This window comes from Capricornis sumatraensis, chromosome 9 (assembly GCF_032405125.1).
Source record: "Capricornis sumatraensis isolate serow.1 chromosome 9, serow.2, whole genome shotgun sequence".
In the NCBI taxonomy this organism is placed as follows: Eukaryota; Metazoa; Chordata; class Mammalia; order Artiodactyla; family Bovidae; genus Capricornis; species Capricornis sumatraensis.
In genome coordinates, this window is record NC_091077.1 from 28,982,207 (window position 1) to 29,008,891 (window position 26,685).

The window sequence follows — 26,685 nt, forward strand, 5'->3', positions numbered from 1 at the left end:
ATGAGCAGCAATTAACAGTGCATTACTTTCTGGAAAAGGCTTCAAACTGGCTGCCCTGCAGGTCAGAGTCAATAAAGACTGAGTTACTAACAATAGCCTTTCTCTCTTGCTGAAGCCTTGGACTTAACCCTAACTTCATCAGACCGGAGAAGAGGAGGATAATGGAACAATGGGAGTCCTGGAGGTTGACTTGGGCTTAATGCTCGGAGGCCGTAAAGGCTGTCAGAGCGTTTGATGGATTGGCTCTCACGCCTTAGTCCCCAGTGCAAAGCAGGAACGTTCCTGCCTCTTCTGAGAGGCTTGATGTGCCACCTGGGGTCAGAACTTATCAGCCTGCGGGGCTAATGTTTCAGATGAGGCCAAAGTGCAGTCAATAATTTATACGGAAATTTGTGCTCAGAGTCACAAGGAAAGCACGTTTTGACACAAATTCTTATTGGTCCTGAAAAGAAGTCCAGGTCAACGTCAAATCTTTCTGTTGACACCACTGCTGTGTGTATGAATAACACTTAACGGCAAACTTAACTAAAGAAAATTCAAATCTTCATGGGATCTTTCTTTAGCATTTATCATGTGAGGCTAAATTTCAGAATCTATAAGTGAATTGGGGAAGGAAACACTGGCAATTTGGAATTTATTAAGCAAAAGAAAACCATCTCTAGGATATAATCATAGGACTTTGGAAACCAGCAGTGTCCATGGGAGTGTTGGTTTACAGACTGTAAAACTGAGGTCTGTGGTACTGACTGCACGGAGAGAAAATGTTAGGGAATATCAAGGGCTGGAAGGGATACAGGAATTAGGTTACAGTTTGATTCCTTGAATCTTTCATCAGGTTTGCAGAAGATATGTCACCCAAAGTTAGCTGAGATGGCTGCATGTGACTGTGTATCCATGAGTGTGTGTATAGAGCATCTGTGTCCACATAAACACATGTATTTATACACACGGTACATAGAAGCATACAGCCAAGCAGTGACACCAGCGAGGCTGGTCAATCAATAACCAGCTAAGTTTTGTTCTGCTCCAGCAAAAGGATGACTTGCTCCAGTAAGTGCTAACAAAGGCGCTTTTCCGAGCTCAGCTCTCAGAGAGCACTATTAGTCACGCTTCATTAGGGTTGTTTACAGAAAAGAGCTGGTCTCTAAGCACGTTATTGAAATACTTGTAACTCTGTGGGGCTGTTTTCTTCCCTGAGAGATAAGAACTTTGGAATGTGGGGTGGGGGAGGGTGGGAAGACAGCCTCTGACCATTATCATGAAAACTGGTCTTCTCAGCTAGGGTCAGAAAGATGAGTTTGCATTTAACCTCCCTCTGCATCCCCAAGAGCTTTGCTGCTGGGCCTGGTTTCTGTTGTCAGGTGGTGGGGACCTTAGATTTTTATTTTTGATAATTTAGACAGATGTCAGGGGTTCAGTTCACTGTTCTTGAAAACTTGATGTGAGGTTTCCTTACCCCCAGTCCAGAGATGAGGCTTCAGTGATTTAGATTGCATTTCATAGTGGTGTTATTGTTGGGTGGTGAAATGAGGAAATGTTTGCTTTAAATAATGGATAGGGTAGGAAGGATGACTTTTTATTGATTGAAATAGATGGTAGGTCTAGAAATAACAAAACTCCTTTTTTAAAAAAAAAATAATGAAGTGTAGTTGATTTACAATGCTGTGTTAATTTCTGCTACACAGCAAAGTGATTGGTTTACGTATATATACATTTTTTAAAAATAATGTTCCATTATGATTTATCATAGGATATTGGATATAGTTCTCTGTGCCATACAGTAGGACCTTGTTGTTGATCAAAAATTATACAAGTCTTTAATATTGGAATTTGCTGCCCCTAAGATTCTAAGAGACAGATACAACTCATGTACAATAAGCCTGGTCACCAGGGATACAGGATAGTTAGCGCAGGTGCCCGTGTCTGACAATGCTTTCTCTGGAAGAGACACAGGAGGCCTTGCTTGATGCTGGCTTTATTTCTGAGGAGATTCTTAGTATGTTCACATCTCCCTCCACGGGATTACAGGAGAGTCCAGAGGTGAGGAAGCCAGAGTTCATTTGCTGTGTGACTGTTTTGTGTCAGTGCGCATGTTAATTGCTTTCCATAACTTACACGTTCTTTGATACTCATATAATTCCTACTCTGTAGATGGAGAAATGGAGGCTCTGAGAGGTATAGTTCAAGGCGAAGCAGCTTTGAGCCCGGTGAGTCTGTCTGCAGACCCATCTCTTCAGAAGTTCAGGCTATTCTATTTGACCTCCAGTGACCCTTATCTTTTCTTTTTCCTTTGTCCAATCCTTGCCGTAAAACTGACTGCAGTCTGAGCTTGATTAGACTTGATTCCTTCAGTTTCTTTCCTTTTTTTTTTTAAAATTACATTCTGAACCGGAGCCATAATTATGTGGCTTTACTTAGCAGAGGGTGTGAATTACCTCCAGCACTGCCTGCCGGGCATGGCCAGGTCCAGGTGAGAACAGGGAGGGTCACTGGTGACGAAATCCTCATCCACCCACCCACCCATTGCCTTTCATTGTGAGGGTGCGGATTTTGCCTTCTCTGACGTCTGCATCCCTTGTTTCCTTTTTATTTGTGCAAAGATGATGAATTTTAAGTAATATACAAAATACACCCTTTGTGTGCCATACACATTAATCAGAGCCTTCCTATTTGCTTACACACACAGAGCCTTCCCGTTTACTTACACACACACACACACACACACAGTTGAGCCCTGTTTTTCAGCTGCTGTTGTAAATTGCTATTTTAAATTTCAGCAAGTGGAATAATAGCAGAGTGATCATTTCCAGTAAATGCTGTTGGCCTTTGTAAAGAATGGCTTGTTCAGAGGTTTTATGATTCACGGGGACACAGCTGGTGGCCAGCAGAGCTGTAGGAATGTGTGCTCTCCTGGGCCCAGTAGAGCTGCAGATGAAAAGGGCCCAGAGCTGGCACAAAAGCAAATAAGCGCTCTGGCTTTAAATAAAGCATCATAATTTATATGAAGCCTGGCTCTTCAGTCCCAGGGAGCTGCATGCATCAGTAGCAGCTTTTTGATGTGAGTGTAGTTGTCAATTGGTTCCCACCGTCTCCTTGTATCTCAAGGACTGGGGATGGTAAGAAAGTATTTTAAAACACAGTCCCCAAATCTGCAGTTGTGTTATACAGATTCTGCCAAGCAATCCACAGGCATTTAAATCTGCTCATCACCCACTGAGATTGATCTGCAAGAGGTTTGGGAGGTAAACAGATGATGAAAGGTTTCTGAGAACTGATGCCTCCATAACCATTTCTGCGCCAGCCTACCTCCTTCCCCAAATATGTGAGGGTTTTCAGTCTCAGATTTATTTCCTTGGCATCTTTCTGTTTCATTCATCTCAATGATTACTTCGCCTGTCCTCTTGCTCCTTATTCCTGCTCCTGCCTCAGGGGAGCATTGGGTAAGAGACAGACCGCAGCCTGCATCAGGAGCCAGGGGATCGGGCTGGTGACTGTTGAATTCCTGGCTTCCTGCGCTTTTCTTCCCCTTTAGCCCCAGAGACCCCTCTTTTAGGGGCAGTGGTGTTGAGGGGAATGTTCTGCCTTCAGGATAGTCTGTCTTTGGTCTGGTTCTGCTGGTCTGTTTCCCTGCTTTTCAAGTTGCAGAAACAGCATTGTGGAGATCCTGGCTGTAGAAGTTGTTAGCTGAAAAGATCCTGTAATTAATATTAAGTACAGGAAACGACTGGGCCTGATGATTTGAAAGGCCTGCATTCTTTCAGTTGCTTATCTTCAGTGGCCTGAGAGGCTGCAAGTGGGAGTGTGTAGAGGCTATTTCCTTCTCCTCCTGGGGGGATGCTGGCCGTGTGCTGTCTGCCCAGGGCCCCGCCTGCACAGCTGTCTCCAAAAATAACCCTCTTACAGGAATGATGTGTTAAGAGGTAATAAAATAACAACCATATCTTTATCACGGCTCATTGTAGGCCTCCTTCAGTAAATACTTATCAAATACCTTCCTCAAATTTTGAAATGCTTTTATTTAAAGGAAGAAAAGAAATTATTTCCCAGCGAGCTAATATTTGAGGCTTGTGAGACTGGGTTGGGGGAGGGGAGGCTATTCTGTTACTGTTGGCATTGAACCCTCATCTTCCCAGGGAGAAAGACAGGGAGGTGGGGAGGCCTGGGGAGAGGTGAGACATCACTGTCCTATTCTAATGCGGAAATTGTGCCTCGGAAAAGGAGAGGGTGTGAGAAACCTGCTGGCACTGGAAGTCATTCGTTTAAGTGCATCTTGGTTTCACGTAAACCAGTGCCTGCCTGCCAAGGAGCAGAAGTTCAAGAACTTTGCCCCAGAAACTCAGAGTGGTGCTATTGCTTACCTCCACGTTACCAAGCCTCATGGGATACCTTACTGAAACATCCCATCAAAGACCAGAAATGAAACCTCTTTGTACAAATGTGTGCCTGTGTGTGTATGTGTGTAAATATACTCCGCACATGTACCTGTTCAGTTAATGCATGTAAATTGCCCTAATTGGCTGTCTCAGAGACTGTTTTCTGTTCCGTTTCTTCTTCTCCCTTCTGCCTCTCCCGCTCCTTCATCTTTTACCTCTTACCTGTTGTGCTTTGGCTGAGCCTTAATGGATCACAGTCTGAAAAGCGTCTTCTTGGGACATGAAGGGTGATTTTTGGTGCAGCCTACGTAAGTGTTTGTGACTTGCTGTCCTTGTTGAAGCTAGCTAAGGGGCCTGTCCTCTCCCCACCCCCACAGTCCCAACAGTGGCATCATAACCTGTCCTGCTGGCTGTCCCCAAGCTGGGACTTGGCACAGAAACTAGTGAAACTGCCTAAGGAGCACAGGCTATATATTGTGGTGTTAATGGCTGCTGTATTTGATCTAAGTGTGTGTGTGTGTGTGTGTGTGTGTGTGTGTGTATACATATTTAAAACTAGCCTCAAACCATTAAGCACAGTGTTGCTTTAGGATGTGTGTGTCTACCTAACTTAAAAGCAATTTTTTTTGTAGTTATTACTGATTATATTTAAAATGACACCTATAAACTATGAAACTTGCTAAAACATAAGCACTAATTATTAAAAGAAGTAAAGCACCTCTTGAATAAATATTATTTGGGCCCTAATGATCTACTGATCTCAAGTGTTTTTTTTTAAAATTACATTTTGGACTCTCAAAATTTTTGTGAGTGCTGAAACTTGTGTAATTCTTGGTAGTGAAAATACTGTCATCATTGGTAGGCAGTGCAAGCTTCCATGCAAATATGTGGGGTGGTATTTCTGTGTTCCCCAGGGGTGCCTGACAAAAGCCTTATTCCTGCTCCCTCTTTGTCCCCACAAGACTTATTCACAGGCCATTGTGTTTTCTAGAAGTAGAGAAGGATAATGTTTTCTAGGGAAGCGAGAAAAGAAAAGCAGTGAGAGCTTCTTTGCGCTGACCAGTCAACTGGATATCGACCACCTGTCTTCACGGGAAAGAAATAGATGGCAGTGAATAAGCGAGAGTCTAGTTTTCCAAGAAGCTCAATGATTTTCCCAAATCAATACAGCTCATCAGGCCTCCGAACAAAGGCTGCAGGGGAGGCGACAGTGATGGAAGTGGCTCTGTGTTCTTTTGTGTATTAAACCATAAGACCCATGGGGAAACAAGGTTTCTTTAGCCAGTGGGTTTTTTTTTCCCCCCTTCTTTTTTAGAGCTTATTCTATGTATTTTGGGTGGCGGGGGCTTGGAGGGGGGGGATCCTTTCAGGTGGTTTTTTTTTTTTTTTTTTTAAGATTTCCATAGATTGTATCCTGATGATCAAATGCACTTTTTAAAGAGATAAGCTAGTCAAGTAAGAAAGATACCATCTTTAAAAATGTAGATTAGAAACAGCATTTTGCAATTGCTTCTTGGTATTGGTTTAGCATGTTTATTTGGATTAAGGTCTTAGATTTTTTTTCTTGTTATTTATGGACGGGCTTTAGATGAACCAAAAAGAACTGTCTCAGTGTTCAGATTAACCTGTGGCAAATAAAGAATCATAAGTCTCCTCCCATAAATGAACCTTGTTCTTAATGTCCTGAAAATAACACCAAACCCTGCTAGGAATGCTGAACTGTCATCAGAGAGGTTATAATTAACACAGATAGAGTGGTGCCAACATTTTCCAGCCCTCGACAGAGACCATTTATCCAAACCAGCGATTTTTAGCCCTTTGGTCCTTTAATCTTTAAGCTCACTGTGCTTTCCTAAAGCTGGACGTTAACACCAGAGCAGTGCGTCTCTGGGGTTTATGATGGGCGGCAGCACACTAGGGAATAAAGTGTTTCATTACACTTCCCCTTGTTAGTGCTGCCCTATCTCCCAACTCCATTGCCTCCACTATTTGTTCAGATAAAGCCCAGTGTTCAGGGTGACTAATCACAGCACTGTGTTCCAGATGGTTTGATTACAGGATGTGGTTAAAGTGACTCTTCAAACATTCAGCCCAGCGGTAGAGCTCTTTTAAAAAGAAAAAAAATGAATTTTCTGGCCACGTGACACTCCTGGTCCTGATGCCCTGTCTATCTTTGGCAGAGGTAATAGGAAAAAGTCCCTCTGCTGTTTGTCAGGTACCTCATTGGCAATCCGATTGTGAATTTAAAATCCCCCCCAAAGTTTGCTTTCCTGCATAGCTCAGTTGGTAAAGCATCTGCCTGCATTGCAGGAGACCTGGGTTCAATTCCTGGGGTTGGGAAGTTCCCTTGAAGAAGGAAGTGGCAACCCACTCCAGTGTTCTTGCCTGGAGAATCCCATGGACAGAGGAGCCTGGCAGGCTACATGGGATCACAAGTGTCGGACATGACTTATTGCTATCTTTCTTTCTTTCCAAGAATGATAAACTCCACTTTGACCTTTGAAGAAGACCTATCTATAAAGCTGGAAGCTCTGAAGCGGGAAAAATGAACAAGTGTACTAGACAAGACTTGGCTTTTTAAATAGTACCTGTGTTGGACACCATAAAGCCAGCACAACAAAATACGAGAGGGAGGGGATTCAGTACAGAGGAGAGGTGATAAATGTTACCTTGTACAGTAGTCACGTTGTCTAAAAAGAGTAATGTAATATCCTGAATATATGAACTTTATTCTGTACTTAGGAAACTGCATATTGTGACATATTTATTGTCATGTTTCCTCCTAGGGGAGAAAAAAACATATATATGCACACACACACATATACATACACACACAGAAGCAAAGAAATGTATAAACTTAAAAAGATGGTGCCATAAATGGGTTCCATTTTGGTGTTATTGCAGTGACACTTGTTTCCTGCACAAGTGCACACCCTGGTTGTCCACGTGTGGCAGTCTGAATAAGAGGGCCAAGAAGCGATGGCAGAGACCAAATTTGGCATTGGCACTGCTTAGCAAAGACTTCTGTCCCAGGGATGAGGCACTTTAAAGACTCTGCAAGAAGTCTTTAAATTGTAATATAAACAGAGTTTGGCTGATCCACTGGGAACTCAGGCATTTGCCCAGTTCTTGAGGAGACATCTTCACAAATAGCAGAAACAGTAATTCATAAACCATATTTATAACATCTTCAGAGCAAAATCTCTCCACAGCGCGTGCCCATCATCTTTAAACTAGTGGGAGACGACGCTTATTGAAAAAGTATGGTAATTGTGAAAAGAAGACACTGGGTGGCATTCAAATCTAGATTTTCTTCGGTCATCTCTGATAGCCTCTGGGAGTTGAATGGACTCCCTCCACGTGCTGGGCACTGTGCCCACGGGTACAGTAGGTGTGGGACACCGCTCTTGTTTTCAAGGAATGGAGTCTGGTTGGAAGAGACAGGCCTCTTGTATATATGAGTGGAGTAAGTTGTTAAAGGGACCATGTAGTTTAAGTTAAAACAGTCTCAGCAGTATTCAAACGGTAAGAGTTTATTTGCTGCTCATCTAGTGTTCCTGTTGGATAGGGGTTCTCCTTGTCATAGGCTCCGAGCTAAAGCAGACTCTACCATCCTCTTGTGACCGTCAGAGTCACCATGGTCTCTGTCCCAGCCAGCCAGGAAGGTGAAGAAATCAGAGGAATGTGCCTGGGAGATTTTTCTGGGCTAATCCTGGCAGTGGCACCTATCAGTTCATTTCCCTTTTACAGAACTGAGGAACAGGGCTCTATCTAACCCATAGGGAGGCTGAAAAAGCTGCTAGCTGAGGACACAGAGGGAAACCATGGGTTCTGGGGGTCTCCACTGGAGAGAGCATTTGGATGGAATGTAGTGGGGACCCAGGAGGAAGTAGCCATTTTTTAATGGTGTACAATGTCTTTGTGTCTGGAGAGAATTCATGGACGAGCAAATGTTAGACTTGGTCTCTGTGTGTTGTCTCTTTAGTAGTGTCTGACTCTTTGCGACCCTGTGAACTGTAGCCAGGCTCCTCTGTCCATGGGATTCACCTAGAGTGGATTGCCATGCCCTCCTCCAGGGGATCTTCTCAACGTAAGGATCGAACCTGTGTCTTTTTTCTCTTGCATTGGCAGATGGGTTCTTTACCACTAGCCCTATCTGGGAAGCCCAGTCTCTGGTTCTAATTTATTAGAAGCCTTAACTTGCTTTGGGAATTTGGATGAGTCCATCGTTAAAGTTTTTTTCCCCCCTCAGGGCAGTTAAAAATGTGGTATCAAGATTGATTGAAGAAACTCGTTTATGCTGGAGGGGAAAAAAAAGAGGACAACAGGAGGTGAAGGGAGTGTTGACATGGTCACTGTCCTTGCATGGGTGACAGGCTGTCAAGGGCACTATCTGTAGGGTATCAGAAGGCACAGCCAGGACCTAGGTCTTCAAAGACAGATTTTAGTTCAGAACCAGGAGCGTCTTTCTAACAAGATGACTAAAAAATAATGGAACAGCCCTAGATACCAGTGAGAGCTTCTCCAACCCCTACCCCCTGCTCCTTTAGAGTTGTAGCACAAGGGAAAAGGGACACACAAATACGAGGGCCTTATACCACCCATTGGCCTTTCACCCTTCAGTACCTTGTGACCTGTAGGTTTCTACTCTTATTATCAACTTCACTTTCCGTATCACTAGCTCAGGTTCCCAGAGCAAGTCCTTGTTTACTTATCTCTGCTTCAGTTACCTAGAGCAGTCAGATGAGGCCAGGGTTAGGATTACTGGTCTAGGAGCCTGGTTGCCTAAGACTTCCCTCTGAACAGGAACTTTAGGCAGGGCAGTTACTGTGAAAGTCTCATGCTGGGTCTAGTTGAATAAGATGGGTTAAGGGCCCTACTTTCTAGTATGGGTAATATGCTAACTGTACTTGCACTTCTGGAATAGCAGGTATGCTTATGTTCTGTTTGCAGACTTTTAAAAGTATAAAGTCTGGATGGCAACCTATGGCTGATTCCATAGCACTAAATAGATTCCTAGTGTTGTATATACCCTGTAGATGTACAATAAATGTTTAATGGGCCTGACCATCTCTCTGGGATCACTTAACTGCTAAGTATTGACAAGAGGAGATAATAGAACGCCGTGAATGTGGATCTCAGGGCTCTTTTGGCTTGTAGAGGCAGGGAAGGGGCTCATGTTATAGAACGCAGATCACCTTCTTATTAAAGGTGTCTTGTAGTGGTAATGCTTTGTGGGGGCGGCAGCTTAGATGGTGCATTAGGATCTAAGACATACCCTTAACACAAGGAAGAAGACGCTATGTGGAAAGCACACTCAAACCACCAGGTGCTCTTTGCAGCTTTTTCTTCATGGGTAGTAATCTTAAGATATTTTTCAAATATAAAGTATTACAGGGCAGGCATTATTAGCATTTTGAGAAAAACCATGCCCAGTCTGTGGGTGGGAAAAGTGAAAAGTAAAAATGTTAGCTGCTCAGTTGGGTCCAACTCTATGGGACTCCATAGACTGTAGCCCACCAGGTTCCTCTGTCTATGGGATTCTCCAGGCAAGAATACTGGAGTTGTAGCCATTCCCTTCTCCAGGGGATCTTCCCAACCCAGGGATTGAACCCAGGTCTCCTGCATTGCAGGCAGATTGTTTATGTCTGAGCCACCCAGGAAGCCCCATGTGGGTAGGAAGGGAAGATGATCAATCTGGTAGGATACTTGAGAAGATATCGATGAAAAGGACTTGTACAGTGTCCCCAGCACCTGACAAATTGGCAAGATGTTTGAAAGAATAAAAGTAAAATTAATTCTTTAGGAATAAATGTACATTTATTTTTAGTTTATGTGAGAAAAATAACCATACCCAGATTTATAAAATTTGAACTTTTAAAAGGACTCATTTTCACAAAAGTATAGTCTGTTTTCTATCACCACGGGTTAGAAAGTGTTCAAGATGTGGTGACTTCAAAAAGATAAGTCCTTTATATGTTTTTTTAGAGTTCAACACTACCTTTGTACTTGGCCCCTCATGATAGGATGTTGTCTGAACATAGACTTCCTGACAAAGAAACAGTACGCTTTGTAGTTTATATGAGAAGCGTTCTTAAGCCCTCATTCCCATACAGAGCAGATTGGGCCGCATAAACATGTGCATGCCTGTATTCTGCACGTGAATTCTAGGCTGACATAAATATTCCATGACATTGTGAAGTGGATTGTGCATATAAGGGAAAAATAGACCAAACACACGTATTTAATTAGAGAAACTATTCACATCTTCCCAGGATTAGAGCATTTATTTTGAGCATGTTTTAAAATATGGAGGGGATTCTAGGAAAACTAGCCTAACTTATTGAGGCCCTTTTAGGTTGAAAATGGACATTTTTTTAAAAGAATTTTATTCCCACCAAGTGCTAATAATGGTGATTTTTACTTGTACTTAGATAAGTGTGGCGTCGAGAAACAGTATCAGGAGATGGGAATAGTTTTGCAGTGTGGAGTTGTTTCGCCTGTGATAGCTTCACCCGATAACTCCACATACTCAGTGATTAACTCCTGCATATTGGGGTCCGTCCTCTCCGGCTCCCAGGTTTCCCTTTGTCCTGTTCCAAGACCAGGAATTCGATGCTGAGGGTGGTGTGCAGGCTGGTGTGCTTCATGGAGCAACTTTGCGTGGGTCGTGGTGGGAAACTCAGCGCGGTCACGTGGACAGTAGCCTTTCATCACACGGATCAGCCCGCATTGATTGACGCAGCTGGGCAGCCCTCTGTCCCCAAGAGAACCCGGGCTTGGGGAGCGTGCCCCCGCCTCGTGGACGGTCCACCGCTGCGGCAGCCGGGCCGCCGCCTCTTCCCCCGGCGATACTCCTTTATCCCCAGCCTTTGCTCCGGGCGGCCGCCCTCGGCTCAGCCAATCAGACGCTGGCGTTCCCAGCAGGCGCCGGCCAATCCATGGCCAGCATTTGCTGGAAACGCGAAACCCTTAGGGGAAAAGCAATAACAAAAGCCTTTCACTGCAGACAAATGTTAAGTGTCTGCGCAGACTTTTCCTGTTTTTAATTTTATTACTGTAAGAATGGAGGGTTTGTTGTTTCTTTCATGTTTCCTTTCAAGCAATTTTAATTATACATTTGTGCTACATCAGGGACTCAGGAACGCAGTGATTCAGCCTATTGCATCTAAAGCTAAAATGCAGTAACCTTCTGGCAATACAGATATATTTCTGCACTGTAAATATAGCTGACATGCTAAAGAATTTTAAGCAGCTGCAAAGGTCTTTGACACCACACACAGTGCCCCAGAGAGCAAATGATGAGAAAACCAGCTCCGTCTTCCCCTTCGCCTGGTCTCCACCCCTCTCTTTTCCTGAAGGGTTGTGCTCATAAAGAATCCTTTCCTCCAATTCTTCTGTCTTGTGCACATTTTTACCAAATGCCTAATTACCATTGACTCTCATCTCAATAAGCATTTTTATACTCAATGACTTGAGTGTTTTTTTTTCCTATGAAGGAATTAGAATGGAATCAACCATGATTTGAGGAAACGCTTACTCTCCTTCATGTAATCTCCCCTCCCCCCCACCATTGATATAGTGAGTAAATTCAGCTGTCACCTAAGTAATAGTAACACAGACCATATGGGAAACAATTTTTAAATCTCTTTTTGGGACTTTTGAAAGAAATCCTTTCTTCCCCACTACTTGAGTCCCAACTATCCAAATATTTTACCTGCTATTAAAGACATTCCCAAGGAAATGAGTCTTACTTTGTGAGGTGTCCCTTACCACAAAGGAGTTCAATACAAGTTCTCTGCAGAATTCAAATAGCAGTGAGCAAGTGTGTAAACCAGCTAAAAATAGACTTTGAGTATTATCTCTTGGTGTTTCCAAGGAAGAAGGGAGACTGGTGGTTTATAGAAACTAAGACACACTTACTTTATTTCTTTACCCTAATAGTTTATATATGTCTCAAAAGCAAAATCTACCTCCTTTTAATGTGTGCTTTTAAAGAAATGAGTTGTTTTTTATTTTATTTTTTTAAGGCACTTGTCCTCTGGAGAAATAAAGAGGATGTTATATTTTGTTTCCCTCTGACATTTGGTATACTAAGTGCACTTAAGTTTAGTAATTCACAGATGCAGTGCTAAATTAAATTGTCTGTCTGCAAAGCAGTTGGGAAAAGCAGAATGGCTTGCAGGAAACAAGTGTGTTCGTTTTGAGGTTTTTTTTTTTTTTATCCTCTGTGGCAAATGCTTACTAAAGCTGATTCTAAAGATAACCCCAAGAGCAAACCTATTGTGTACATATATTTTCTTAAGAGGGCTATTTTAGGAGCCCTTAATATGAAACAAGACCAAACAGTGAAATAGATACCATACTAAGGCTAATTCTTGTCTCACAAAGCCAGAGAGGAGAGGATTAGGAAGAATAAATCATAGCTGATTGTCTCCTATCTGAACTTCAAGGTCCCTCTTGCATGCACATCATTTGTTTCCCTAAATAAAAATCACCATTATTTTATATTATTGAATTGGAAACAAAACCGATTCCTTTCAGTCACTTTCTGTTTTAAGCACTGGTAACTGGCGCTTAATTTTTGTTGGCTGCTTGCCAAACGAAAGCAATTATGTGTAATAATAGAAAAATTAAGAGGTGAGTGTTGCTGTTTTACAGCAGGACATGGCAAAAACCATTTCCTTCTGTCAGCAGTATCTTGATTACCCTCTCACACACAGCCTTACCCTTTTGTACCACACAAGTATGCTCATGAACACACACACACACACACACACACACACACACGATTTCCTGTGGGTTTTTGCTTGAGGTCACTGAAACCAGAAAGAGGAAGAATGCAAACCACAGCTTTTGAAAGCAAATGAGAATAGAGCTTTGCTGGTAAAAAGAATAGTAATAATAAATGAACTAGAAATAGGGTAATTTGTGCTAACCTTGGTCCTTCTTCATTCCCCACTCCTGCAGGTGTCCTAGTGGTCAATGTCACGTGGAGGAACAAGACTTACGTAGGGACCTTACTGGACTGCACCAAGCACGACTGGGCCCCTCCCAGGTAGGCACGGGGCCTTTGATTTCAGCCTCTGTCTCTCTCTCCTCCTTCCTCTTCTTCCCCTCTCCTTCTCTTTGCAAGGAAACTACAGAGAGAGATTAATAATACTTGAAAGTCAGTTTGTAATTGAAACCAAGCAAAAAAGCAATGAGCAATTCAGGATTGAACACAATAAAATGCAGATGCCACATTGCTTGTTTTTTGGGTGATCGCTATTTCCTGCCCCTCCTTTATCTCCTTTGTTTTCTTTTTTGTCAACATGGGAATTTGAACTGCATTGAAAACTTAGCTACCTGAGCTGGTTTTCTGAGGAAGACCATAAGCCATTGTTTTAGCCTGATCTGTCATAGGTATTGAAATTGTCAGTGGAAGAATTGGGTGTCTTTTCCTCATCTGGGCCCTGCCCTCAAGCTGCTGGGGTGTTGACTGCTCTTTACTACATTGCGTGCCTTGTGATTTCACCTGGCTCCTTTGGAAATGCTCGTTTTGACGGCTGTTACTTGCTTCCCTAGGTTCTGCGAGTCACCAACCAGCGACCTGGAGATGAGAGGGGGCCGAGGCCGAGGGAAAAGAGCAAGGTCTACCGCAGCTGCCCCGGGCTCGGAGGCCAGCTTCATAGAGTCCAGAGGGCTGCAGAACAAGAACAGAGGAGGGGCCAATGGGAAGGGGAGGCGGGGCAGCCTCAACGCCAGCGGGCGGAGGACACCCCCGAATTGTGCTGCTGAGGACATCAAAGCCAGCCCCTCCTCCACCAACAAAAGGAAAAACAAGCCTCCGATGGAGCTAGACCTGAACTCCAGCTCCGAGGACAGTAAGCCCGGGAAGCGTGTCCGCACAAATTCCAGAAGCACTCCCACCACCCCTCAAGGGAAACCAGAGACAACTTTTTTGGACCAGGGCTGTTCTTCTCCTGTGTTGATTGATTGTCCCCACCCAAACTGCAACAAAAAATACAAGCACATCAACGGCCTCAGGTACCACCAGGCTCATGCCCACTTAGACCCAGAGAACAAGCTGGAGTTCGAACCAGATAGTGAGGACAAGATCTCAGACTGCGAGGAGGCCTTGAGCAATGTGGCGCTGGAATGCAGCGAGCCAAGCACAAGTGTATCAACTTATGAGCAGGTGAAGGCGCCAGTGTCCCCTGGCTCAGGGAACCCCCCCGGCACCCCCAAGGGAAAGAGAGAGCTCCTGAGCAACGGCCCAGGTTCTGTTATTGGAGCGAAGGCTGGGAAGAATTCTGGCAAAAAGAAGGGTCTTAACAATGACCTCAGTAATCTTCCAATCATCTCCAACATGACAGCCACCTTAGACAGCTGCTCAGCAGTGGACGGCAGTTTGACTGTGGAAATGCCCAAACTGGAAGCAGAAGGATTAATTGACAAGAAAACTTTGGGAGAGAAAGAAAAGGGCAAAAAAGCCAACAATTGCAAAATGGACAAAAACCTCTCTAAACTTAAAACTGCCCGGCCCATTGCCCCTGCCCCAGCTCCCACACCCCCGCAGCTAATCGCTATTCCCACTGCCGCCTTTCCAAGCACCACTACGGGGACCATACCCGGACTGACCACAGTTGTTCAGGCCACACCAAAGAGTCCTCCGTTAAAACCCATTCAGCCAAAGCCCACAATTATGGGGGAGCCCGTCACCGTGAACCCAGCCCTCGTGTCCCTCAAGGACAAAAAGAAAAAGGAGAAGCGAAAGCTGAAGGACAAAGAAGGGAAAGAGACGGGGAGCCCGAAAATGGATGCAAAGCTGGGCAAACTCGAGGATGCCAAGGGGACTGGGAAAGATTTATCCGGACATTTTTTAAAGGACCATCTCAGCAAGAATGAAGGGCTGGCAAATGGACTGTCCGAGTCTCAAGAGAGTCGAATGGCTAGTATCAAAGCTGAGGCAGATAAGGTTTACACTTTTACAGACAACGCTCCCAGCCCTTCCATCGGGAGTGCCTCAAGGATGGAGTGCAGCACTTTGGTGAACGGACAGGCGCCCATGGCCCCGCTGCACGTGCTGACCCAGAACGGAGCCGAGAGTTCTGCGGCCAAGACGAGCAGCCCCGCCTACTCAGACATCTCCGATGCTGCTGATGACGGTGGTTCTGACAGCAGGTCAGAGGGCGTGAGGTCAAAGACCAGTTCCCCATCAGATATACTCTCTAGTAAGGACGGCGCTGCGAAAGGACATTCTTCAACGACAGCACAATCATCTCAAATGAAAGAGTCCCACTCTCCCTATTACCATGGCTACGATCCTTATTATTCTCCCAGTTACATGCACCCTGGGCAAGTGGGCGCCCCTGTAGCTGGGAATGGCGGGAGCACACAGGGGATGAAGATCAAGAAGGAGTCTGAGGAAGAAGCGGATAAGAAAGACAAGGCAGAGCAGCTCGAGGCTAAGAAAGTGGACCATAATCTTGCATCCTTACAGCCTCAGCACCAGTCGGTGATCACCCAGAGACACCCGGCCCTGGCTCAGTCACTGTATTACGGCCAGTATGCCTACGGGCTCTATATGGACCAGAAGTCTCTGATGGCCACCAGCCCGGCCTATAGACAGCAGTATGAGAAGTACTATGAGGACCAGAGGCTGGCAGAGCAGAAAATGGCCCAAACTGGGAGAGGAGACTGTGAAAGGAAAAACGAGCTCCCTTTGAAAGAGCTGGGCAAGGAGGACAGTAAACAGAAAAACATGCCATCGGCCACAGTCTCAAAAGCTCCCTCTACTCCGGAGCCTAACAAAAACCATTCTAAACTAGGGCCGTCAGTGCCTAATAAAACTGAGGAGACAGGTAAATCGCAGCTTCTCTCCAGTCACCAGCAGCAGCTTCAGGCCGACAGCTTCAAAGCTAAGCAGATGGAAAACCACCAGCTTATTAAGGAGGCTGTAGAAATGAAATCTGTCATGGACTCTATGAAGCAGACAGGTGTAGACCCAACCTCGAGATTTAAACAAGTAAGATTGGGGAGCGTGGCCCCCACAGGGAGAGAGCAGCCTGAGATTTGTACATGGCTGGTCTTGATCTGGTTAGAATTCTTCACAGGAAATCAACCAAGGGTTCCTTAGGCTGGATTTCTCTTCTCTTGAAAAGTGTTTTAAGTGACTCTCTCAGGATTTCTTGTGTATCTCTGAAATGTACATTGATCACTATTTCCTAGTCACGTGGTGTAGTAAAAAGAATCTTGGCCGTGTGCTTTGCAGATTCATGTTCTCTGCCTTAACTGATTCTGATGTCCCTTATTGTCTTACTGAGTCCAAAGTGAGGGAATTCTATCCTGTGGTGGCTGAGGTCCCTTCTAACTCCAAGATTCTGAGTCTGAGAACTCAAATAATTTGTTCTTTTACATTTCCAAATTTATTTTGGCATCTTCTGGGGATATTAAGACAGGGTCCTTAAATTCACATTTCCTACTTACCTTTTTAATGAAACTTGGAGTGTCTTGAGGCGTCTAGACTTCTGTTTTATGTGCTATGTGAAGGGCCTCAAAGCAGGGTTCAGTGCCTCTCGCTTGTGAGGAGAGTGAGGAGGTAAAGGGATGGGCCTCGGGCAGCCATCCCAGAGCCCCGCGGTCGGCCAGCCTGAGGTTAAATGTGCCGACACCTGAAAATCGGTCACCGTGAAACCACACGTATGCTAGCATTTTCTGTCACGATTCAGACGTCCTGTCTCAACTGTAGTCCCAGAAGTATTAATTCTGGTATTTCCCAGCACCCCAGCCCTCAGTTAGAGGGGGCATATAGAGGTCCCCAGTGAATCAGAGCAACAGAATCCTTTCTTCATGCTTATTTCTGCCCCCAAATTGGGCCTTAACCCTAAGCACCCAGTGGGTTTGTAGCATGAATGGGATGGGTTGCAGGGGAGCCACAAAGACCATTTTAAAGACCCTCAGTTTCTCCACTTCTGGAGTCGAATCAGGCTGTGACATCACAGGGCTGCATTAAAACTGTACAATTGCAGGGGGGTGGGGTTGTGTGTTATGGATGCCTTTGTTTCCTAGTAGTAAAGCCGTAATGTGTGGTGTTAATTTTTAATTTTGTTTTGTTTAATGAAATGATCTGGTTTATATTCAGCCTCGGCTGCAGTAGATGAAGAAAGTGTATTAGGAAACCAAGAGTTTTCCCCTCTAAATGATGTTAATTGATATAATTACTTAAGCTATATTAAAACTTAAACAGTAGGTAAAACTTATTATTATCAGCTTGAGTTTTTGATATTCTTTTTACCTATGTAAGATAGTAAGGGAAAAACAAGAGTTAGATTGAGTATGTCTGAGGGTGTTATTTAATGTTAAGAATTGACATTAACACCCCAGCTCTGAATTCCAGCCAAGCTCAGTTTTGAAGCCCAGCTTCACAAACTGAGCAGCATTCTGACCCTGATATTACTTGAGCTTTAAGAGCTTTGCTTTTGTCTTCTGTAAAAGAGATTATTAATCATGCCAGCCTTAGACATCATTCCTTCGAAAGAGGAGGCAGTATAGCTCACAGGGTAAGCATATAAATAAATATTACCTTAGTATTAGAAGTAATAGTGCTGTCATGGCGATGAATGAGTTTTTCTTAAAAATGTTAATTTAATTTTAATAAGTCTTTTTTCCAAAACCAGGATCCAGATACAAGGACATGGCATCATTATGTATACCAACCCAAATACCTGGATCCACAAAAGTCAGAAGAACTTGATAGAGAAAAGAAATTAAAAGAGGATAGTCCCAGAAAAACCCCCAACAAAGAGAGTGGTGTGTCTAGCCTTCCTGTATCGTTAACAAGCATCAAAGAGGAGCCCAAAGAGGCCAAACGTCCTGATTCTCAGTCCTTGGATGAGGGCAAACTGAAAAGCGATGATCGGAAGACTCCTGTGAACTGGAAGGACTCTCGGGGAACCAGAGTGGCTGTCTCCTCGCCCATGAGTCAGCATCAGTCCTACATACAGTACTTGCATGCTTATCCTTACCCGCAGATGTACGACCCCAGCCACCCTGCATACCGGGCCGTTTCTCCCGTCCTAATGCACAGTTACCCTGGTACGTGTCATGGGTTCTCACGGTATTGGAGAGAAGAGGCTGTGTTCAAGTACTAGCTGTTTTAAAACTCTGGATAAATTAGAGGCTTCAAGAGTGACATTGTTTGGCTTGTTTTTAATGCTATTTAAAGACGTCCCTAAGGTGAAACGGAATTAATGGCAGATTTTTTTTAGATGAAATGTCAAACTAGCTGTAGTTTCCATAGAATCTGATGGTCTGCTGCAAGCTATGAGACTGACATATAGTTTATTGCCTAGGCATACATTCTGAACACTTCCTGTCATAATCATTACAGTTATTGTTCTTTTGTCTTAATTGCACACGTAAACAGATGAAATGGCTGCAAGCTCGTTCTCTTTTAGAACCTCTGATCATCAGGATGGGTTAACTGGGAGAAGAGAATCGGAGAACCTCGATACAGTTTAAAAACGACAGAGCCCATGCTTAACGGAATATTCCCTATTTTTAAGATCTCCGACTCTTATCCCAAATTCATGTAACCCAAATGGTTTGTTGTTTTTGTTTAAAGATGTCGTTCGTAACTTGATGTGGCATTTGTTGTATGTCTGCAGGGGCCTATCTCTCTCCAGGGTTTCATTATCCTGTGTATGGGAAGATGTCAGGGAGAGAAGAGGCAGAGAAAGTCAATACCAGCCCTAGCATCAACACGAAAGCAGCCCCTGAATCGAAAGCACTGGATTTGCTCCAGCAGCATGCCAACCAATACCGCAGCAAGTCTCCTGCTGTAAGCTCCCTTTTGTTGTCACTTAAAAGCACTGTGCTTTAGGGGGAAAGGGGACAAGCGAGAGAACGGTCTTGAAATAGAAATGGCTTTGGAACCCAGCTGTGATTTAAGAGTGCTGTTTTGTTTTGTGTTGTTTTCTAATAAGGAAAGAATGGCATGTTCAAAATAAGGTGCTTTCACACACGAGGGGAAAAAACGTTAAAGCATGTATGGTCGTAGCAGCCTCTTCTGTTGGAAAATCTGTTACCTTGCTTACCCAGGAGGATGCTAGTCAGCCAGACATTGAAATTCATAGGAACCCACCTTCGGTGCAAAATACTTCTGATGCACTCGTGTGCTGCTGAGTCACTTGGCTAAAGTCACTGCATCCATTCTGCTTCCACACTGACTCCTCCACACGTCCCTGTAACTCTGCTGAGGTGATTCAGGCATCTATCTTTGTGAAAGATGGCTCTGCTTCCCCACTCCCTGCAAAGAAAGTCCCAGAGGCTATTGGGAAGAGAGAAAATAGGAAGGATGTGGTAGTTCTGGTCTAGAAAAAAGAAGGTTGGAAAGATTAAATAAAGGCTTCGTGATGTGTATCTGAGTGTGTCTACCTGAAACTCTAAAGAAGCTAAAAAAAAAAAAAGAAAAGATTTATGCATCTTTACCTGTGAGCACTCCTTCTAGTATAACGTTTTTTTTTTCAAGTAAGAAAAAGAGCTTTAGTGAAAGGCTGATTAAGTTCAAATGGGTAAAAAAGGTCTCAGAAACACAGGATCCTCAGTCAAATTATGATTTTAGAGGACTGGAGCTTCTCTGAGTGTTCAAAGATGGAAAGATTTTGGAATTCTTCCAGAGGCACAGGGCAATGGTTTCATGTGCTTGATATTGATGTAATATATAATATTAGGATGTGTGTTCTCAATGGAGCCCAATGTAAAGATAGGTTTAAAATTGTGAGATAAATTCGCCTCACAAAATGTAGTTAAAATAGAAGAGTCATCAGAAAACTTGACCTTAAAGAGGTCTCTGCAACACCTTCTTCTCCTTAATCCCTATGTGCAACTTGTTTTTAGGAAGAAATTGGGTCAATTCTAACCCTGCAATTATGAATGGGAATAGAGAGGTCCTCTTATTTCAGTCATTTGAGGAAAACATTGATGTTGCTTTGGCGCAGAGCAGGACTATAGTGTTGGCTTAATTCCAATTGAAATGCACGTCTTTTGAAATGATTTACCATTAGTAAAGAATTTCTAAGAGTCTGTGTATTTACTTTTTTAATATTAGGAGCACCCACTGCTGAAGGGACCAGGGAGGTTTACTACACCCCTCCAAATTGTTGCTCAAAGGATTAAGGGGAGAATGTCTGTCTTTTCTTTTGCAGCCTGTGGAAAAGGCCTCAGCTGAGCGGGAGCGGGAAGCCGAGAGGGAGAGGGACCGCCACTCCCCCTTTGGCCAGCGGCACCTGCATACTCACCACCACACCCACGTGGGCATGGGGTACCCACTCATCCCTGGGCAGTATGACCCTTTCCAAGGTCAGCAGCTCCATGCTCCTTATGCCTTTGTTCATCCTGCTTTGAAAAACAGTTGCCAAAACTGCCTTTCTTGTCTTCAAATAACAAAGGTTGAGCTTGGAGTTAATTAGCTCTGGGGTGGGATTTTAACACTTCTTTCCTGGTATATCCTTGGGACACAGCTAAGGCTATTCCCACATCTGTGTGTTCTGATGAGACGTGAAGTGGCTACCACTTTATAATTGTCGCTTATTGATGTTATTGGTGGTAGGCAGTGTCTGGGGCACTGAATATAACAATCAGAAGATCAGAGAGCTGCTTCAGGAAAACTGTGGAAGACAGGGAGGGATGGTGGGAGGCTTTGGTGAAATGACTTCCCTTGATCTCTTCAAGCCTCCAAGTTGCTCCTTTTCCCAAGGAAGTAATGGGAGTCATGTGGTCAGGGTCAACGCTTTTTATAACCTAATCCTGAGACTTCAGCCCTTTGCTACTGAAACTTGTAGTAAAGAGGAGAAACTGATATGAGGAACCACAGACAGTCCGTGGTCCTAGCTTTGTCAGCTCATGGCCTGGGCAGAGAGTGGCAATATCTTTACCAGTAGAGGACTTGCTAGGACCATGCTGTCTTAGCTTTGACTGCAGTAACAACATACCATAGGCTTTATGGCTTTAAACAACAGAAATGTATTTTCTCATAGTTCTGGAGGCTGATAGTCTGATACCAGGGTGCCAGCATGGTTGATTTCTGGTGAGAGAGCTCTCCTCTGGGCTTGTAGACGGTCACCATCTTGCTTATGTGTTCCTGTGACTTCTTGGGGGACCAGGAGGTAGGGGAAGAGAGTTACTATCTCTTCTTTAAGGACACTAATCCTACAAGATCAGGGCCTTACCCCTAGGACCTCATTTAACCTTAATTACTTCCTGTATAGGTCCAAATACAGTCACTTTGGGGGTTAAGGCTTCCATGTAGGAATTTTGGAAGGATACAGATGGAACTGTGGACAAGTATCTGCTTGCCAGGTTCCTTCTTACTCTGCTGTCTGAATACGAGATAATACGTTTGAAGGTATTTCCAAAAGTAGGAAGTGCTGTCCAAATGTGAAAGGGTCATTTTAATTTATTCATTCCATGTTACTTGGTGTCAAATAGTGGTGGTAAAGAAACCATAGAGAACATAGAAGGAGTCATTTCCTCAGGGTTTACTTTATTTCCTCTACCTTTTTTCCATGATTGTTTTCTATAGAATTTAAAAGAATTTCCTGTTAGGCAACTTCATGCCATTTCGATCTATTATATTCTCTTACTGCTCCCCTGCTCTTGCAGGGTGAAAGTTAAGACTGTTTCTAAGTTCAATTCAGTGATTCCATGTACCTTATGGGATGCATTGTGTTCAGTCACTGGGGAAAACGTTAAAGTGATAAAAGTTATTATGAAAGTATTGTATTCTAAGCAAATAGTGTGTCGCTCCTATAATTCACTGTGACTTTTGATTCCTGTTGTTACCTGGTACCTATTATTTCTCCTGGGCTTCCTATTCAGAAATGCGTGCAAACCATTTAGCACCATGCAGAGCCAGAGAGATGGAATGCTGTATTCTCTTTGAATAGCTATTAAGAAAACCACAGAGTATTCAATGAAGTGATGGATTCTGGTTAGACCGAGCAGTTTGTAGCCTGTCCTTGCTACATGAAACATTTCGCGCGTGTGTGTGTGTGTGTGTGTGTGTCTGTCTGTCTGTCTGTCTGTCTGTGTGTGTGTCTGTGTGTGTTTACAAACTGGTCTGCAACCTTTCACCATTGGACCTGCATCTACTCTTAACCTTTCTGAAAGTCACAGAAACCCTGCATTTCTCCCCCATTAGGCTTGACCTCTGCTGCCCTCGTTGCCTCTCAGCAGGTGGCTGCACAGGCATCTGCATCAGGAATGTTTCCTGCACAAAGAAGGTAAATAGCATCATATTTTGAATCAGTTTTCTAGATAGATACATCGTAATGGGTGGGTGAAAACAAGTGTAGGCTTTTTAGACCAAAAACTTAGCTCCTAAGGGTTTCATATTGTTGTAGTGAATGTACTTATTACATCACCATGTTTCAGATGCAGCTTCTATACCATGAACCACATTTTTATAGCTGTAATGTACATTAGTAATTAACTGATCTGTTTCTTAAACAGTTGAAACTTTCTTAAGTTGTCTTCAATGCTTTGTTAAAACTCCCTTTGTTTTATTTTGTTTAAAAATGAAGTTGCAACTGAAGGAATTTACTCTCATAGTGCTAAAGCAATGTTTGTTCTTTGATATTTTCAGTTACTGCTCAAGTTGTTTTAAAAAGGAAAATAATTTATTTTTCATGTTGTATATCATTACCCTTGTGTTCATTCACTTTCTCTGGGATTGAATTCCTTGAATTGAACAGGATTACAATGTCTGTTGGTCTTAGAGTTTTCTTATTTTCAGTGTCAAATGTGGATGGAACATTTACTAAGGTTTTCTTTTCTTTTGCAGAGAATAACAAGATTGGAAATGTACATTGTCATGTGACTGGATCACATGGGGAAGCGCTTTATACAGACATCAGTTCCATGGTGTTAATTTGAAATGCCTTAATGGCAGGCAAAAACCAGTCATTTCATTTTTGTAAATTACAGATTTTATCACAGAGTAACAAATGTTGCTGTAATTAAACTTCTGTTTTATATATATATACGTATACATATATGTATATATACATATATATATATATATATTCTTTACTTTTTGTATCAGTAACCAGGCTCGCACACACAGGGTCTGCTGCCAAGTTGCAAACCACTCAGTAAAGGAGATAAAAAACGTATTTGTCAAGTTGGAAAGTGTTAGCCTCAGAAGGCTGCTTACTTTCTTTTTTTTTTGTTTTTGCTTTTCAATTGTAAATAAATAATGTTATGTATCAGTGTGCCTGAACCTTGCATATCTTTCATGTAATTCCTATAAACCCCTCAGAAAGGCTAACTGTGATGATGACACTTTGGTACAATTTAGATGTCTATATGGTGGCTCCTGTTAAGACGCATCAGTGTAAAATGTTCCTATAGTCACTGTTTGTACTTGTGTATTGTGGAAAAAATGCTTTTGGAAGGCATGGGGTTGCCAGTACCACAAAAACTGTGTTGTATATAATGTAAAGATTAAAGTGGGGAAATAATGAGCATCTGTGAATAATGAGGTGTCATTTTTGATAATCTTGAATGGCAAATAACCCAATAGCCTGCATACCAGAGACATCTGTGATTGTTCTATTACTTGAATAGTCCTGCAGTTTTTTTTTTTTTTTTTTTTTTTAATGTTTACAATTACCCAGTTTTAGAAGAGAGAGACTTTAACGCCATTGCCTGGTTACTTGTTTTATGCTGTAATCTAGTTTATTTTATGTAAAATGTATATTGAATGCTTTCCTTTTTTATACCTGCCTTAAATAATTTGGCAATCAGAATTAAAAAGGTTTTTTTTTTATATATATATAATGGCTTCTTGTCTGTCTCATATTATTTCTAGCTGGCTGATAATAATATTTATTTTCAAAGAACAGTCCCTTAACATCTATGGAGGTCCAGTGTGTTAAGATATAGTACAAAGATACTAACTTTTCTTATATGATACCCAAGTTTAACAGCCAAATAGTGGATTTAATTCAGTGCATATATGTATCTTTATTGAGTATTTACTCTAAACATGAAATGTAGTATCACTACAGATTTCAGGTTTCTGTGGTATGGAATAATGGATAATGGAATTATCTATGGATAATTCCAAAGATGCTAGTCTTGTGGACATGTGGACAGTAGGTAAAATGTATGAAAGGTTAGTCAGCTGGCCATTTGATGGACTTGTCATGACATTGTTTTCCTGGCATACATTATGCTGAATATACAGAATTAACTGCTTCCTCACTTTTTTTCCTTTCTTGGCTTCCCTCCTTCCCTTTCTCTCTCCCTTCTTCTCAGCAAGTGCTGTCTGAGCACCTACCTTATCCCAGGCACTGTACAGGTGCTGGGTTACAGCCATGAACAAAATTCCTGTTTGCATTTTCTAGTAGGTCTGGGTAAGCATAATAAAGTGTGTAAGTAATATGCGGAGTATGTTAGATGGTTGATAAATGCCCTGGAGAAAAACAAAGTCTGGGAGTGGGCCTGAGGGATTGGTGGGTGTTGACAAATAGAGTGATGGGGAAAATCTCTCTCAAGGAGATGAGGAAGCAGCCACGTGCATCTCCGGGGAAAGCGTTGCAGTGGGATGCAGAAGCGGAGCCAAAGCCCTAAAAGTGGGGATGTGCCTCATGCGTTTGACTGGTTGATGCTTCATCCCAGCTGTAAGTTTTAATGATTTTACTCTAATTGCTAATGATGGTTCCTAAGCTGACAGATTTTGTCTTGGTGTATTTTGGTTAGTTCTACTGAGGGGCCTTTGCTTCACATATGAATAGACATTTGCAACCAAAAATACTTGCTCTATTTTTGGAAGTCACCTGAAAACAGTTTTTGTTATGAATATCATCCAACATTTTTTGTGGTGTTTTATCCCTATGCTTCAGAGGATTTCACCTGTTTTTCCTCAATCTTTAAATTTATCAAATTTTTTCAGTTCTTAGACCACATCTTGATGTATCCTTGAAGACCTAATGTAATGTGTCTTATTTCGGTTAAACAAGTATGATATCTCTGTTCAGAATATCATTTGAAGTGTGACTTTTGGTTGCCTACATGTTGCCTCAGTTCTAGAACTGACTGAACAATTCACCGTCAACACAGAACCAGAACTAAGGTCAACTTACATCTTCACCAGCCGCATTATGATGTTCCTGGTGGTGGCTGGGGAATACTGTGGATTCCTGGTGGTTTTCCTGCCTTTAGTAATAATAAAAGTCATATGGAAGTTCATCTCATCTGAGCTATATAGAAGTAGATATATGCTTATTACATAGGCTTTTAATTATACTTCTAGTTAGGTGCCTAAATAGATAGGATATAAACATGGACATCAGACCATGCTTAACTCTTCTACTGTAATAAACAGGAGTGCTGAGGAGTCCTGATAAATACAAAGAGGTATATGACCAAAGGCACATTGCAACTTGAATAGACTCTCCCCCCAGGCTCTTACTGGAACATTCATGACTGGTTTCCATTAATCACTGAATGAAGTTTGGTTTCTTCCCCTTACTGTTCCAGTGTTGTCCCTGCTGATGACAGCATGAATCGCCAAAGGCCAGAGCTTGTTTATATTATGTGTGCCATTTCTCTGGCTGAGTACATAGTCAGTACTGAATGGTAAATTAAAGATTCCCAAAAGACAAGCCTACTTGGCTCTATTATATTACTATGATGAATCTGCCATTAATACGGTTCTAATTGTTTTACTTTTATAGACATAAAATCATTCCCCTTAGTGACTAATAATAGGGTTTATTGATTTTACTAAACATTATTCATTCCAGGCCTGCTCATATCAACTTGTCCTGAACATATGCAAAAAGCCTGCAGTGCTAACACAGTGCAAATTAACTTCATGGAGAAATGAGACCGAAGAGTTGTTTACAGCTGTGGTCCCAGCGAATACAGAATATTAAAAACAAGGTAATAGGCTCCGTATAGAACCATTTGTTCCTAGATTAGGATCTCAGATGGCTTTTTCATGGAAACTTGCCATTGATGTTCAGCCCAGGTCATTAGCACTCACTGAGTAAAAAGGCTGGCCTTACGTATTCACTCTGACTGTGACCCTGATTTAGTGTGGTTTCAGCCCAAAGGTCTGAGAGTAACCAGAATGAATAGCTCTGATTGATACAGGATAAAACAGCAGTTTAAATGATAATTACTGGTCATTTCATTCCCTCCCTGACTCTGAAAGAGACAAGACAGGCAAAGCCATTTATTACTGTTTTTGTCACTAACCACAGTCATCCATTCCCTGCTTCCTGCAGAAGCTTGAGTCATAAATGTTTGCTTTCAGTTA

The 26,685-nt window shown here is 42.8% G+C and overlaps 1 protein-coding gene across 2 annotated transcripts in view; it reads left to right on the plus strand.

The window, feature by feature from the left end:
• The window catches only part of ZNF608 (zinc finger protein 608), a 105,421-nt gene extending 81,371 nt beyond the window's left edge, over positions 1–24,050 (plus strand). Inside the window, exons 3-9 of one of the 2 annotated variants that reach the window (XM_068979843.1) lie at positions 13,344–13,431; positions 13,941–16,383; positions 18,035–18,452; positions 19,025–19,197; positions 20,564–20,717; positions 22,558–22,639; positions 23,200–24,050. In XM_068979843.1, the coding sequence (XP_068835944.1) occupies positions 13,344–13,431; positions 13,941–16,383; positions 18,035–18,452; positions 19,025–19,197; positions 20,564–20,717; positions 22,558–22,639; positions 23,200–23,206 (3,365 nt within the window). In that variant the 3' untranslated portion in view covers positions 23,207–24,050. Of the gene's footprint in view, positions 1–13,343; positions 13,432–13,940; positions 16,384–18,034; positions 18,453–19,024; positions 19,198–20,563; positions 20,718–22,557; positions 22,644–23,199 lie in introns of those variants that run through there. The other variant, XM_068979842.1, reaches the window with a different exon arrangement.
• The last annotated feature ends 2,635 nt before the right edge of the window (positions 24,051–26,685 follow it).